Source organism: Dermochelys coriacea, chromosome 1, assembly GCF_009764565.3.
Source record: "Dermochelys coriacea isolate rDerCor1 chromosome 1, rDerCor1.pri.v4, whole genome shotgun sequence".
In the NCBI taxonomy this organism is placed as follows: Eukaryota; Metazoa; Chordata; order Testudines; family Dermochelyidae; genus Dermochelys; species Dermochelys coriacea.
In genome coordinates, this window is record NC_050068.2 from 193,412,089 (window position 1) to 193,427,564 (window position 15,476).

The 15,476-nt window shown below is 37.8% G+C and overlaps 1 protein-coding gene and 1 long non-coding RNA gene across 8 annotated transcripts in view; one reads left to right on the forward strand and one right to left on the reverse strand.

Annotated features, from left to right (window-relative positions):
• LOC119845736 (Holliday junction recognition protein) overlaps nucleotides 1–15,476 on the forward strand; it is a 43,062-nt gene that overhangs the window by 14,376 nt on the left and 13,210 nt on the right. For 3 of the 7 annotated variants that reach the window (XM_038378458.2, XM_043510621.1, XM_043510592.1), the window contains exons 5-10: nucleotides 294–349; nucleotides 3,196–3,253; nucleotides 6,794–6,855; nucleotides 10,380–10,490; nucleotides 11,745–11,826; nucleotides 13,700–15,195. In XM_038378458.2, the coding sequence (XP_038234386.1) occupies nucleotides 294–349; nucleotides 3,196–3,253; nucleotides 6,794–6,855; nucleotides 10,380–10,490; nucleotides 11,745–11,826; nucleotides 13,700–15,195 (1,865 nt within the window). Of the gene's footprint in view, nucleotides 1–293; nucleotides 350–2,752; nucleotides 2,819–3,195; nucleotides 3,254–6,793; nucleotides 6,856–10,379; nucleotides 10,491–11,744; nucleotides 11,827–13,696; nucleotides 15,196–15,476 lie in introns of all 7 variants that reach the window. The other 4 variants (XM_038378423.2, XM_038378477.2, XM_038378449.1 and 1 more) reach the window with 2 other exon arrangements.
• Nucleotides 1–15,476, reverse strand: part of LOC122459285 — a 27,968-nt gene continuing 12,492 nt past the window's right edge. The window contains exons 3-5 of the long non-coding RNA XR_006279864.1: nucleotides 5,459–5,463; nucleotides 4,418–4,422; nucleotides 1–11 (exon numbers count right to left, since the gene is read on the reverse strand). This is a non-coding gene — a long non-coding RNA (uncharacterized LOC122459285). The remainder of the gene's footprint in view (nucleotides 12–4,417; nucleotides 4,423–5,458; nucleotides 5,464–15,476) is intronic.

The window sequence follows — 15,476 nt, forward strand, 5'->3', positions numbered from 1 at the left end:
GAGATCTGCAGCTGATCTAATGAACATAGTTTCATTGACTTCTGTGATACTATGCCAATTTATGTTGGGTGAAAATCTGACCGTGTGTCTTTCTTCCTGTCTTTCGTTTCTTTGTCTGTGTTCTGAATTTGTTAAACCTTTCTGGAGTTTACTTATTTAGAAAATACTTTCATTATAAATATTTATGTCTAAATGAGGAATTAGTTAAATCATTTTTTGGATGCAAATCTAACACTTGTTTGCAATATGTCGCATTCTAACATAGATTTCTTTTTTCAAACTTTCTAATTAAGAATCACGAAAGCAATGGATCTCTGATTTTGAAGATGAAGATTTAAAAGTACATCAGGTATGGACACATCTGGCAAATGTGAATGTGTTAGACATGAATGTATGACTATGTAAATTACTATGTTTTTCTTCATGCAGGAATCTGTATGATTTTTATAATAGTCTAATTTAAAATAAGTGTGTGAATTATTGAATTAAATTACCATGGTGTCTAATACAGATGCAATCTTTTTGAAAAAATGAGGAATTTTTCTTCCTTGTTTACTACGGTATTGCAGCAGTGCATCTCCTTCAAGAATTGCCCATATAGTTCCCCAGCTGTTGAATGCACATGCCTCCTTTATGGCCAGTTGCATCCTTTTAGAGGAGCTATTACTGTTAGTATGTGCATGGTTGGAAACCAAATTTATTCTCATAGTTACTGAGATCATCTAATTTACATTTTCTATCTTTAAAGCAATGGAGCAACTGGAGGTGGCCTGCAGTTGTTATGGGTTTTGTGCTTCACCATACCCTTATCAGCTGTATACCACATCTGCCACCAAGATGAGTTTGAGGCCTCATTTTATCTGCGCTGAGCCACAATGGTTTCTAATTGCATTACTTGGTGCAACAGAGTTCAGACCATATCAAACTCGGATCTAATGTGCCCTTGCATTTGGTGTACCCCAGATCATACAGAAGTTCAACTAAACTGTACTGCTTAGGTGTCTAGCCCTGATGTAACTGGACCTCAAGTTTTTTAGTACATTTTCACAGTTTAACAGAAAGATTGCAGGGGGCTCCCTGCACAGCTGCAGGGCCAATGACATTACATGCATAAGTTGCAGGGAAGGCTGTGGTCTTGGTGGGGATTGCACAGAGACCCCCCAAGACCACGAGAAGGAGAGCGAGCTCCTGGCTGCAAGGAGGCCAACCTGCTGCTGAACAGCTTCTCCCCGGGAATGGCCTCCACACTCCCAACTGGTGAATGAGTGAGTGGGACTGTAACAGAGAGCTTCCTGCAAGGCTGAGATACTGGACCTTGTATGGTCCATAGAGCAATTATTGTCTTTTTCTCTGGTTATAGCTCTCAACAATATTGGAAAATTATATTTGGACCCTGGTATTGGTCACCATTGTTCTAAAGTGGCAGGGGGAGGTTTTTAAGCCTGTTCTTACTGTTTTTAAAGTGTACTACAATATTCTTTCCTCTTGTACTGCACATATAGTTGTATTTTTTATTTCACTTTTTATCAAGAAATGCATGTTGTTTATATGAAGGCCGTATAGAAATAGTCTTTTGTATTATGTCTTCTATAACTTTTTGTCCATCATGTGATTATCTCCTCCCTCCTGTGCTGTGACTATATTAACATTCGCCGAATCCCAGCCTCTGTTTTAAATTAATCTGAAGTGAAAGAGCTATTTCTTGTGGGCTTTGACACCTACAGATGGGGTTTTGTTTTTCAATTGAAGATGGGTTTTTTTTTTGTTTTGTTCGTTTTTTAACCTTACTGATGTTTAATGTGTCAATTGTAAACTCTACAGGCTCTTTAAGGGTTAGCTGCTTTTGGCACTTGCTCCTTCTCAGGATCAAATGTGAAACAGTACCTGAAATTCAGTATGGCAGGCTTCATGGGTTTGTTGGTCCCTTTAAGTAATGACATTGTTTTTCTAGTCATTTGTCTCAAGTTCATGAAAGTTTTTTGTTTGTCTGCATTTTGCTGTTGTCTTCAGTCCAAAGTGCATTTTTGGATTAGATAGAAAAATAGTGTTTAGATTTGTTTTACAAGAGTTCTTGAAGAACCTTGCAAGATGTCAATTAAAACCGTGTAGAAAAAGCTATTTGTCTGTCTGAGTATCCTTTGCATTGGAATGTAAAAAGTTCTTAAAAAAAAATTGACTCTGAAATTTTCTCTACTGAAACCTTTTAAGTAAATTAAGAGCCTAATCTGCATACATTGATTTTTTTTCCCCCATTGACTCCAATTATTTCATTGGGTGCAGGATCAAACCCCCATATTCTGGGGAATATTAATATAGTTTTAAGAAAACCAGTTGCAGATAACCAGTCCCTTTCTTTGTGTAAGTAAAGAATTTCATTTGATTCTCTCTCTATAATGTAATAGTATCTGCAGTAAAGTAAGTCAATCGATCTTGCAAATTTCTGTTCTCCTGTGGCAAGCAACTGTAATTGACAGGAAAATAAGATCTGTTCTTTTCAGTATCCGTCTCATAATAGAAGATGAGGGAGTAAACTTCTTTTCTCAGCTGGTAAACTTCCATGACCATTTTGCAAGGCAGCCTTCATATAAATAGTTAAGTAACCTCAAGTGTGGTACTACTTTGAAACTAGGTGGTTCTGCTCTTGATTCTACTCCAAGAATAGCATTGTGGTGTTGAAGGTTTAGTGTCTCTGCATGACACCAGATGAAATATTCTTATAAACTGAGTACATTTTTTTTCCCCTAATTTCCAGGTCTACAAACTCAACATGGAATCTGAAGTGCAAACTGGATTCTTTCTGGCTCATAGATTACCGACAGTAAAGATACAGCAATTAAAATTCTTTTAGCTGTTAAACCAATCTATCTGATTCCCATCACTATATCATTGTTGTGCTGTTACATTATAATGTGTAACCGAGTACACACAAGCTTCCTCTCACTTTTATGTTGGCTCTCTGGGAATAAAAGGAGGAAAAAGTGGTTAAAAAATTGAGTATTCAGCTGAGAGTCAAGAATAGGCTTTAGGAGCAGTTTTGTTTTAGATGCCATTTAGACATAGTCATTTTCACAAGAGAATTGGGCTTTCAGCAGTAACAATGGAACTAATGGCAAAGGGAATTCGAGTAGTGCAGATTATTAGAGCTAAACTGCCACTAGTTCTTGTGACTTTGTTCATGTGTATTTTTATTTCAAGGAACCTGCTAGGAAATCCTTTATAGACTCCTATGAAGAGATTCAAGTTGCTGACACAGGTAAGATTTCAAAAAAGTTATTAATCTTGCCATTAGTATTTATTAATTTAAAATGCATGAAAGTCCTGCTCGTTATGATTTTTCCAAATAATTAAAATGGTGCGTTAATCTGTGTCTGCTTTTTACACTCCTAATATGTTGTAGCTGAAGTATTGACTAGGGACCATATGAGACTCTGCAACATTGCTAATGCTGACCAGTGCAATATTTTGTGTTCTTGAATAGACCCCAGCACAGAAGTGACTGGTATGGCATCCAAGAAGAACTCTGGGAAAACTCAAAAGCTTCTCTCTCTCTCTCTCTCTCTCTCTCACCAACAGAAGTTGGTTTAATAAAAGATATTACCTCCCCCACCTTGTCTCTCTAAGTATGAAATAGGTTCATTTGCATCAGTCTGCCATTTCTATAAATCAAAAGGGGGAGAGAGAATGAAAACTCATACTGCAAAATAGAAATGAGTGGTTTATTATTATTTTTTGGTTTGGTTGGTTTGTGTGTATCACCATAGTGCCCAAGAGGTTTGTACCAGAAAGGCATGGGGAGTAATTTTAATGGACATGCAAGTGAGTCATTGAACTGAGCCATCATGATGTGTCTGCAAGAGAGACCAGGACTCCTGTAACTATTGTCAGTCTCCATTTCAAACTTTTGAAAATGTTTTGTGTTCCTGACTGACTTATTAGTTGGTCATGACACTTGTATTAATACTGTTGTTTTCAAATAGCCGTGTTCTGAATGACATCACACAACATGTGTACTTCAGATGAGATTTTTTTCTATCTGTAAGAGCAAGATTTGTGCTTTTGAGTAAGGTAATGGTTGGTAATGTTCTACTTATAACTCATATCACAGTTCAGCAGTCTGATTAATTGCTACATAATCTCTTTGGTGTAATTATTGAAAATGAAACTTCTCCATAAGTAGAGTCCAACCAAATTCACGGTCCATTTTTTTCAATTTCACGGTCATAGGTTTTTAAAAATCATACGTATCATGATTTCAGTTATTCTAATCTGAAATTTCAGTGTTGTAATTTTAGGGTCCTGACCCAAAAAGTAGTTGTGTGTGGTGAGGGGGTTGCAAGGTTATTGTAGGGAGGGTTGGGGTACTGTTACCCTTACTTCTGCATTGCTGCTTGTGGTGGTGCTGCCTTCAGAGCTGCACAGCTGCTACAGCCTACAGAGCTGGGCCCTCAGTCAGCAGCCGCCACTCTCTGGCCACCCTGCTCTGAAGGCAGCAGCGCAGAAGTAAGGGTGGCATGGTATGGTATTGCCATCCTTCCTTCTGCACTGCTGCTCCTGGCGGGGCACCACCATCAGAACTGGGTGCCTGGCCACTATCTGCCGCTCTCCGGCCACCCAGCTCTGACGGCAGCACAGAAGTAAGGGTGGCAAAACCGCACCACCCTTTCCCTGTAAAATAACCTTGTGATCCCCACTGCACAACCTTTTGGGTCAGGACCCCCAATTTGAGAAACGTGATCTCCCCTGTGAAATCTGTATAGTATAGGGTAAAAGCACACAAGACCAGAATTCACAGTCCATGATGCTTTTTTCATGTCTGTGAATTTGGTAGGGCCCTATCCATAAGCATGTCATAGTATATCTCTTAAAATGCCCCTCTGCATTTATCTATCAATGGAAAACAACTATTTCAAGATGTGACATTTCTGACAATTAAAAGGACAGTCGCATTAGTTTTTTAAATGTCCTTATCTGTCTCCTCAGCATATTCGTACTCATAGCTGCTGTAGCCCAGATGGTGACAACTTCTTATAGCAAGGCCTGTTAAAGCATTCATGCCGCCTTCTACTTGTCTGTGTTCTCTAATGTTCTGAGAGCAAGGCTTTAAAAGCGGGCATGGCACCCTCTGCAGACTCAGTTCCTTCCAACTGCAGTATCAGATGGATGTAAACCTCCATTAATCTAGATCCTTCACTTAGATGATTGTAGTGCGTTAGCTTAGTGTGGTTTCCTGCTTTATAGTTGGTGTTAGTCTTGGCTAAGTTTGTGATTTAAGGAAAGTTTTGTTCTTAGTGAACTTTATAGAGACTTTGGTTCTGACTACTGGTTCCATGGTGGATCCAAAGGCAAAGAGACTTGGCTTTAAAGTGTCTAGCAGTCTTCCTGGCATTGGATGTTCATACTAGATAATTATGTCTTGGAGAGAGTCGTCATTCTTCAGAATACTTTGTCTGCGGGACACTTACCCTGAGAGCATGCAAGGAGTGCAACAGCAGACTAAGCCCTATTGCTTCAGAAAGCTTTCATAGCTAAGCTTCTCAGATCTGACACTTGAAAGGGATCTAATGATAATGCAAAAAGACCAGTATTGATGCTGGAAAGTTTTGGCTCTCAGAAGATCACAATGCAAAAAGCACTGGGCTCAGCCCTGGGTTACAGTTACAAAACTGCTGTGCAGTTGGCTCCTAAGTCATTGGATTCATCTTTGAAGCACTTACTTCACAGTCCTGTGAGAGAGAGACAGACAGGGAAACTGCCTATCTTGGTTCCAAATAAGATAGTATGGGGCAAAAAGACTTCTGTTACCAGGACTAACCGAGAGAGAGAGAGAGACTCCTCAGATCCATTTGAGCAGGATCAGAGAATAATGGATCCCAAACCAAAAGCTAGGATTTCAAATCAATATATGTAAGGATCCCCCTGCTCAGAGGATTGCATTGGATCCAAAGAAAGTTCCGCAACTGGTGATAGCCTTGTCACCAGTACTTTCAGCTTCTTCTGTCATGGTTTTAGATGAAGTGCATCACATAAGTTCACAGTCAGATCATTTACCAGATCTGCAAGATACATTGCCTATAAGGGAAGTGGAGGAAAAAAACTCTTACACTTCTTACAACTCTCCACGTGAGAAAGCAAGGTTAGAAGACTCTTTTGATGTTCCCTGAACACTGAATAGGGTATTGAGTACCCATGAGTGGGAATAGGCAGAGGACATTTGAAGGAAGAAAAACAGAGTTTACTTGCCTCTAACCGGAGTTGTTTGAGATGGACTCTCCATATTCACACTCCTTGCCAACCTTCTTGTCCTCTTCCGAGTCCTAATGAAATACTGACTAAGAAAACCGTGGAAGGAATTAAGGTTGCAGAGGGCACCATGTTCCCTTTAATAGCCTTGCCCTGGAACACTTGGGAATGGACGGTGGGGTGGAGGGCATGTGAGCTCTCTAACAGTCACTCCTGTGAGAAAGTTCAACCATTTGAGTTACACTGTCCAGGACATTCCATGACTGTGTATATACATAGTCCATCTCAAAGAGCTCTGGTTATGCCATTTTTCAAAAGTGACTTAGGTGCTTCAGAGCCAAAGTCCCACTGACTTTCAATGAGATTTAAGTTGAAAATATAGTACAGGAACATATTTCTTAAGGATTTTGTAAAAATGTATTTTTTCAAGATGTAATTTTTTGGCCAGTTTGGTCTTCACGGTGTCAGTTTAAAATCATTCCCAGAAATACAAATATATTGCATTGGTTTTGGATGAATTGGAATTTACTTAGTGTTTAACTTCAAATTGTAGATACCGAAAGCGAAGCTGATTTGGTTTCGATTAGAAGAAAATTTGAAAATGTTAACCTCAAGGTAAAAACAATTGCTTTATACCTTTTGCATACATTTTAAGGGGTTGGATTTTTTTAATTTAAAATATTTGCATGTGGATTTTGTGTAGGTGACAAGTTCTGGACTGACAGCCACAAACTCTTAATTCTTATTCATCCACAGGTCAATTACAGCATGGCCAACAGCAAGCACTATACTAATACAACTTTCTTCTCCTTTTCTCCACTGCGTTGCCTATATACCTCTTTGGTGCTAGTGACCAACTGTAGATGTAGGAGGGAGATTCATTTTCCATCCTTGTTCAGACCTGAGACTGCTTACAGTACAAGGGTATTGATTAATATTATTAAACGCTTTCAGTGCATTTGTGATCTGGACTGACACAAACAAAGCCATTTCATATAAACTGTTGTTTAGGGTTTCTAGACCCAGAGAAGACCGCGAAGAATTTCAGAGACCCCTAAACAAGCAATATGGTAGCAAATTAAGTTCAATGTTGATAAATGTAAAGTAATATATATTGGATTGGGGAAAAAATTGAACTATTGAAAACATTTTACAGGTTTCTGAAGTTAATGTTGACTCAGGAAAGGGACAGGAGTGTCAGACAGCTCAGTGAAGACCTCAGATCAATGCACAGAGCAGTCAAAATTGCAAATGATGTTAAGATACATAAGGAGTGGGATGGAGAACATAAATAAATGGTGTGTCCCCAAATATTGTATGTAGTACTGGTCACTGGTATCGCTAAAAGGATATTGCAGAATTAGTGGGTTCCGATCAAGGGCATGAAAAACTGATCTGACGAGATTAAACATATGGGGATTGTTCATGTTAGAAAGGAGTTGAATAAGAGGAGGTGGGTGTGATAAAAATATATAAAATAATGAATTGTAAAGAAGCAATAGATCACAAATTAGTTTTCCTTATCTCTTAACACTAGAGCAAATGGCCATTTGATGATATTTGGTGGCAAATTCAAAATCAATACAATGTGTAATTAGACTGAAACACCTTGCCTCACAGGGTTGAGGCCAAGAATTTAGCAAAATTAAAAAGAGAGAGTTTTGATATCCATATGCAATCTGGAGTTGTTTTAAAAATCAAAGTTTGACGGCACATTAAATTATATGCCTCAATGCATAAGCCAATCTTTAACTGTTAGAAACCAGGATAAGACATTCCAGACAGGAGACGTTCCAGAAGACTGGAAAAAAGGCAAATATAGTGTCCATCTATAAAAAGGGAAATAAGGACAACCTGGGGAATCACAGACCAGTCAGCTTAACTTCTGAACCTGGGAAGATAACGGAGCAAATAATTAAGCAATCAATTTGCAAACACCTAGAAGATAAATAACTGTCAGCATGGATTTGTCAAGAACAAATTGTGTCAAACCAACCTGATAGCTTTCTTTGACAGGGTAACAAGTCTTGTAGATATGGTATATCTTGACCTTAGTAAGGCTTTTGTTTCTGTCTTGCATGACCTTCTCATAAACAAACTAGGGAAATAAAACCCAGATGGAGCTACTGTAAGGTTGGCGCATAACTGGTTGAAAAATCGTTCCCAGAGAGTAGCTATCGGTGATTCACAGTCATGCTGGAAAGGCATAACGAGTGGGGTCCTCCAGGGATCGGTTCTGGGTCTGGTTCTGTTCAATATCTTCATCAATGATTTAGATAATGGCATAGAGAATACACTTTTAAGTTTGTGGACGACACCAAGCTGAGAGGGGTTGTAAGTGCTTTGGAGGATAGGATTTAAATTCAAAATGATCTGAAGTAAATAGGATGAAATTGAAGGATAAATACAAAGTACTCCAGGAACTCCTTAGGAAGGAACAATCAGTTGCACACATACAAAATGGGAAATGACTGCCTAGGAAGGAGTACTGCAGAAAGGAATCTGGGGGTCATAGTGGATCACAAGTTAAATATGAGTCAACAGTGTAATGCTGTTGCAAAAAAATCAAACATCATTCTGGGATGTATCAGCAGGAGTATTGTAAGCAAGACATGAGAAGTAATTCTTCTTCTCTACTCAGTGCTGATCAGACCTCAACTGGAGTATTATGTCCAGTTCTGGGTGCCACATTTCAGGAAAGATGTGGACAAATTGGAGAAAGTCCAGAGAAGAGCAACAAAAATGATTAAAGGTCTAGAAAACATGACCTATGAGGGAAGATTGAAAAAACTAGGTTTTTTTAGTCTGGAAAGGAGAAGACTGAGAGGGGACATAACAGTTTTTACAAGTACATAAAAGGTTGTTACAAGGAGGGAGAAAAATTGTTGTTCTTAACCTCTGAGGATAGGACAAGAAGCAACAGGCTTAAATTGCAGCAAGAGCGGTTTAGGTTGGACATTAGGAAAAACTTCCCAACTGTCAGAGTGGTTAAGCACTGGATAAATTGCCTAGGGAGGTTGTGGAATCTCCATCAATGGGGATTTTTAAGAGCAGGTTGGACAAATACCTGTCAGGGATGGTCTAGATAATACTTGGTCCTGCCTTGAGTGCAGGGGGCTGGACTAGATGACCTCTCGAGGTCCCTTCCAGTTCTGTGATTCTAAGACCTAATGCAGGGGTCCAGATTGCTCTACATTGCTCTGTATGCCAACTGTGGGGTTCTAACACTTTCCTGTGATGCATCTAGTGTTGGCAACTGTCAAAGACAGGAAACTGGACTAGGTGGATCTCATGTCTGATCTATTATGGCAATTCCTATGTTTTTGGTAAAGACATGACACTGAGAAGGCCAGAGAATCTAGAGTTAAGTAGAGGTTAAAAATGGAGACAAATCTCCCTTTTATGTAGGAGTATGGATTATAATTTGCATCTCATTTATACAATATTTAGCATTTTTGTTATTTGCATCCAAGGATCTCAGTACTTTACAAAATTTTGTCTCAGAATATTTTGAAGTAGTATTAACCTTTTTTACAGATGGGCACTCTGAGGCACAGAGGTTAACTTGCCTAGGATCACTCAACTAGTCAGTGATGTATAGCTATGAGAAGACAGTATCTTTCCATAAATCATTATCAAACTTTTCCTATTTAAAAAAATAAATTAAAGGTGAAGAAAGTCAGCTGGAATACTTCAGATGGAAAGTAGCTGAAGTGGTATTGGCTTCTAGTTAGGCTATTCACATCTCACAAGTACACGTGGCTCCAAAGGACTTAGGAGGTGACTATGAATTTCTTGTTTCGTATAGCTATATATACATGCATCTAATGTAAACACAATTTCATATCTTTTCTTAAACCAGAGAATATATATAATTGAAAAGTTAGATTACAGTTACTGAACATTTTATACTACTCTCTCTGACTTCCAGGATAAACAGCATTTACTTGAAATGCAGTGACTTGATTGGGCTTGTCTTTATTGGTCAATATTTATACTGTTCTGTTGTTGTTTTTTCAAGTTTGAAAGCCCTATGATTTGAATATGTTTTATGAAGTTTTCTATTACTAACTTGTTACTGTGTAAACATTTTTTGTTTGGATGTTGCATTTGACATATTTTGTTTCTGTGAATAAAAGGAGGACATTCTACTTGTAAACCCTTCTGAGCTGGAAATGAGAGAGAAAGTCAGAGTTCGTGTGGATGTGATAGTACAAGATGATGAAAGAAACATCCCTAAATGGATTATGGTAATGCATCTGCTTGGTTTGGTAGAATTAATTCACTACTTAAAACTGGAATCTTTAAACTACTAGCCAAACTATTGCTTGGTGTGCCTTGGCTAGGGGCAATCCAAATCTGAGAGAACTTCTTAGTGAAAAATAGGCTGAGTTTCTTGAAGATGAAACATCTTATTCACTTATAAAAATTTGAATCAATATACAGTTCATCAGTTTAAAGCAAACTTGTGAGTCCGTATACCAGTATGAGTTTGTAAGTGTCATCATATTCAAGTTTGTTTTCTTCTTATTGGGTTGGAGACCAGTGATAAGTCCCTAGAATTAGCTGTCTTGGTTTATTAAGCTCTATTTTTGGCTGCTGAACAAAGGCACAGTCTCAGTGTATGCCAGGTACATTCATCACTGAACTAGCACATTTGTATAACATTCCTTCAAACTCTCAAATATTGTCTTCAGTATCCCTGATTATTTTTTTTCTTTCAACATAGGTTACAGTCACCAATATGCAATAGTAGTGGGCTTTTTATTAGAATTGCATCACAAAGACCACCAAAATACTTGCCTTTGCTGCCTTTCACTTGAATTTTTATTGCTTTTTCTGGTGGGGTAGGGAGTGCTGGCTTTTGCCTATTGTGGAAGGTATTGCCCTGATAGCTTTGAAACATTGTGGGATGATTCAAAGAAACTGAACAAACATCATTTAACTACTCTTTACCATTATACATTTTTACCTGTCATTACTTACGAATCTTAATAAACCTTCTGAAGAAGCACATATTTTTGGTCTTGATGTTCATGGAAAATAAGAAATTGGAGGAAGTGGGTGCTGTATGGTTATGTAGTAATGTTTTATGTAATGGGGCTGCTGTTTTTTTAATGTATTGTATTTGTCGGAGGTGCCTAAAGTGTTCAGATATGTATTCCTTGCTTTATAAATGGAAGTAAATTTAAATATTTAGGAAAGAAATGCACACTTTATGCTTAATTTAGAAATTATAAATGTCATGTAAGATTTTGAATATTTTGCCAAATATCCTTTTTCTCAAGTTTTTATCTATTGCTTTGTCAAATAAATCATACTGTAACTGAAGCAAAAGCAAATCTTAAATAGAACTTTTTCCTCTCTGTTTTACTGAGCTCTTCAGGGTATGGTTCATGTCTTTTGTACAGTGCCTAGCACAATGGGACCACAATCCTGAATGGGGCATGACTGTTGCTGTAATATAAACATAAAATACTAAATAAGTCCTTTGGGTTTTTCAGGTTGCACCTGGAGAAAAATCAAAGCGTCTCCACGTAACATCTCCATGGCAAGACTTGATGGGTATGACTAAATCTCCAGTTGGTGAGTATGACACTGAACTGTCATATTAACATATTTATTGAAAATGCAGAAAAGTGTGGTCACCTGAACAGAAAGATGCAACAGTTTGAATTCTTGAGGAGGTATATAAGCCCATTGTTAATGTTTTACCAGAGGCGTATTTTAAACATTTTTTGAAAAGGAGTTATCTCTTATAAATGAACTCAGCTCTTCTAAAATAGTCAGAGAAAAAGATGCATTTAAAAACCCACTGTAATAAAGAATTTAAACATGGTCAAGTTATTGCATGGTTTTTGTGTGTGCTTTGGTTTAGCTGGTAGCACAACACAGTCTCATCGGAGTCTTGTATTTGCAAGTAACTGCTTGTGCAGGAGCAGCAGGAAGATAATGGGCCTGATTTTTGCAGTCTTTAGGTAGGGAAAAACTTGCGTTGAAGTCTGGTGCTCTTTTGCAGAAGGGTTTACTTCTTCCATGTTGTTTTCACATCCTAACAGTTGCTATCAGACACCCAACCAAGCATACTGTTCCCTAGCATTTAAGACATAGTGGTTAGTGGCACCTAATTGCCTTTTGTGCCTTTTGAAAACATTTCCTTTCAGTACATAGTGCCCTGGGATTATAGAAAATCCTCTTGATCCTTCTACATTTTTGGACTTAATGGGCTTCAGTTACTAAAGATGGGACAATTAAAAGTCTTGGGTAAAAACTTGGCTTTTAGGGAGAATCATTGTACTTCTTTGAGGGAATAAAATAACCAAAAACTCTACATAAGGCTATGCGCTATGTTTCATTATTCAATTGAACCTGGTTAATTTACACATTTGCTTATATGCAGATTGTAATTTACCCCAAAATCAGTAGTCTCTCCCTGTTTCACAATGACTTAGGAGTGGAGTGCTGCCATTTATGAATCTTCGTTACTTTTACAGTAAATACTTGAGAGCACTTTGTAACTTAAAAAGAAAAGGAGTACTGGTGGCACCTTAGAGACTAACAAATTTATTAGAGCATAAGCTTTCGTGAGCTACAGCTCACTTCATCGGATGCATTTGGTGGAAAAAACAGAGGAGAGATTTATATACACACACACAGAGAACATGAAACAATGGGTTTATCATACACACTGTAAGGAGAGTGATCACTTAAGATAAGCCATCACCAGCAGCAGGGGGGGGAAAGGAGGAAAACCTTTGTAACTTAGTAAGTTACTCATTATAACTTTAAGACAACATTACAATCGTCAAATGAACGTAGTGAATTTTATGACACTTTTGTCTTTACTTGCTAAGAAATTCTCATTTGCTTCCCAGTCATTATTGCAGATTTGATAAGAGGAGAGGCTCTTTGTCTTGGCAGTGAAAATATTTTGCACTAAAGTGCATTCACCACTGAGTGTTGTACATACTCTTGTTGCAAGAAGTCCTTTTAGGACAACTCCCACTTATGCCCCAGAAGAACTTTAAAATAGTTTGTACTCCAAGATACTTGGTATCCATTTTCTCCAGTCTGTTAATATAGCCTTGTACAAACTTTGATGAAAATTTACTAAAACATATTTGTCCAGCAACAGTCCTGTAACCTGATGGGAATCGTGATGGAAAAACACTAGAGATTTTACACATGAAAAAAGAAAACAATCTAGAATTTTACAAGGCTTTATTAACAGCACATGAAGATCAACACTGCAAGAATATTTGTACACCTTCTAATATGTAAAATTAGATTTATGCTATGTAATACATTTTTGAAAGGTTCTAATCGCTGTTGTATATAACTTTATTTGGCCTAATACATAACCAAGCTAATGGTTTTAGAAGGAAAGCAGTGTCTAGAAATGCACCTCCTGCATCCAGGTCTCTCATACTATGTGTTTCTATGTTTCTTATTTCAGCAGATAAGATAACTGTACCCAGACATGTACCTTTTCTGGAAAAAAATGAAACGGGCTATGATAGCTTCATGGAAGAGTACCAGTCTGCAAATGAAGAATGTTCCTGGAACAACGTCACACTTGCAGATTTGTATCCAGGAATGGTGGAGACACTTAGCAAGTTGATGAACAAACACTCTCAGAAAAAAGCAGCTGATTCCATAATCAGACACTACAAATACAGAGGATGGCCTCCTAGAAAATCAAAGCTTAATGTCACCATAGAAAGAATAAGAAGGTTCAGGACATCTAAATTGAAGCCTATGCTGCCTAACACAAATAGTAATGATCATAAATTGCCTGTTGGAAATAATTTAAATGAGAGTAACCAGCTTGTTCAAGATGGCAAATGTCCAACACAGTGTGTGACTAATGGTGAATCTGGTGTGGTATCTTACCCACATGTTAATACGAGTGAAATGGAAATAGATTGGCCTGGAAATTTAGAAGATAATTCATACATTCAAAGAATAGACCAAAACATCTCAGAGTCTGTTTTTCCAAATGTTACTGCTAGAACAGAAGAAACATTTTTAACTGAGGGTCCATCTCAGACCACCATGACATTACATGACTCAAAAGGCACCCCAAATGAGAAGCTGCCTGAAGTACTTTCTCTGGGATGCTCTTCTGTAACTTGCACAACATCTTCTTGTCTCATGAAAGAGAGCAAGAATGGCAAAATTGACAATACAGCTTCCGATGGTACATCAGGGTTCCACTTGTCCACTTGCAACTTGAATGGTGATGCTAATACCTTTCCACCACTTAACAACTATTCTCTAGTAAGAACATCAAATGCATTAGTCAGAAATCCTGAAATAAAAACATTCAGGGGAGGTGTTTCACTGCAGCGCAGTCATTCTTTTTCCTCACTTCCTGTGAATCAAAGTCCAGTCAAGACTCGCCAGAAATGTGAAGAAGAATTTGAAAAACTTTACCAGAAGCTGTGCCCCAAAGAACTTCAGAAACCTCTTAAGATTAGAAAGCCTCCTTCAAACCCTAAAGAAAAAGAGAGACTAATCAAGTCCTACTTCTGTAATTCTGTAAAGTCTCATAAAAAATGTGATAGTGCATTTGATGAGGTTTATCAGAGATTGTGTTCCGAAGGGTTTCCAAAACTGCCCACATTTCTCAGAGCTTCGAACTTACGGAAATATGAAGGCATACAGATGTCAAAAACTGTAAATGCTTTAATTAACTCACCCATACGAACTTTACCTGCCGTTACCAGAATTAAAAGAGTAGCAGATTTCCACAATGAAGATCTTTTGTCTTCACCTGTAAAGAGACTGAAAAATATACCTGAAGATTTTTTTCCTAGAGCAAGTAATCAGTCTCCTCATAGAAAAAATATTAATCCTCAGACAACTGGCCTGGATTTCTCAAGTGTGATGGATGGGATTGTTCCTGGCATATTTGATAGCCCTAATTGTCAAAGTCAGGCATCTGAAAACTTTGTAAGGACACTTTTACTATACTATTTTGGTTGATAATGTGCAGAAGGGTAAAAAATTGTAACTTGTACTACAGTCATTGTGAAAAAGATTGACTTAAAGCTTCTCTTGGACTAACTCAATCTAAAATTTCTGCTTCAGTTTTTTGACCAGTATGGTTGAAATGCTTAAAGTGTTGTTAAGCTCATGGGCCCCCTAATTCCATTTCCGCATTTTAGGGAATATGGCTCCTAAAAATACTCAACAAAAGTATTAGTTTAATCTTAGTTCATTGCAATTGAATT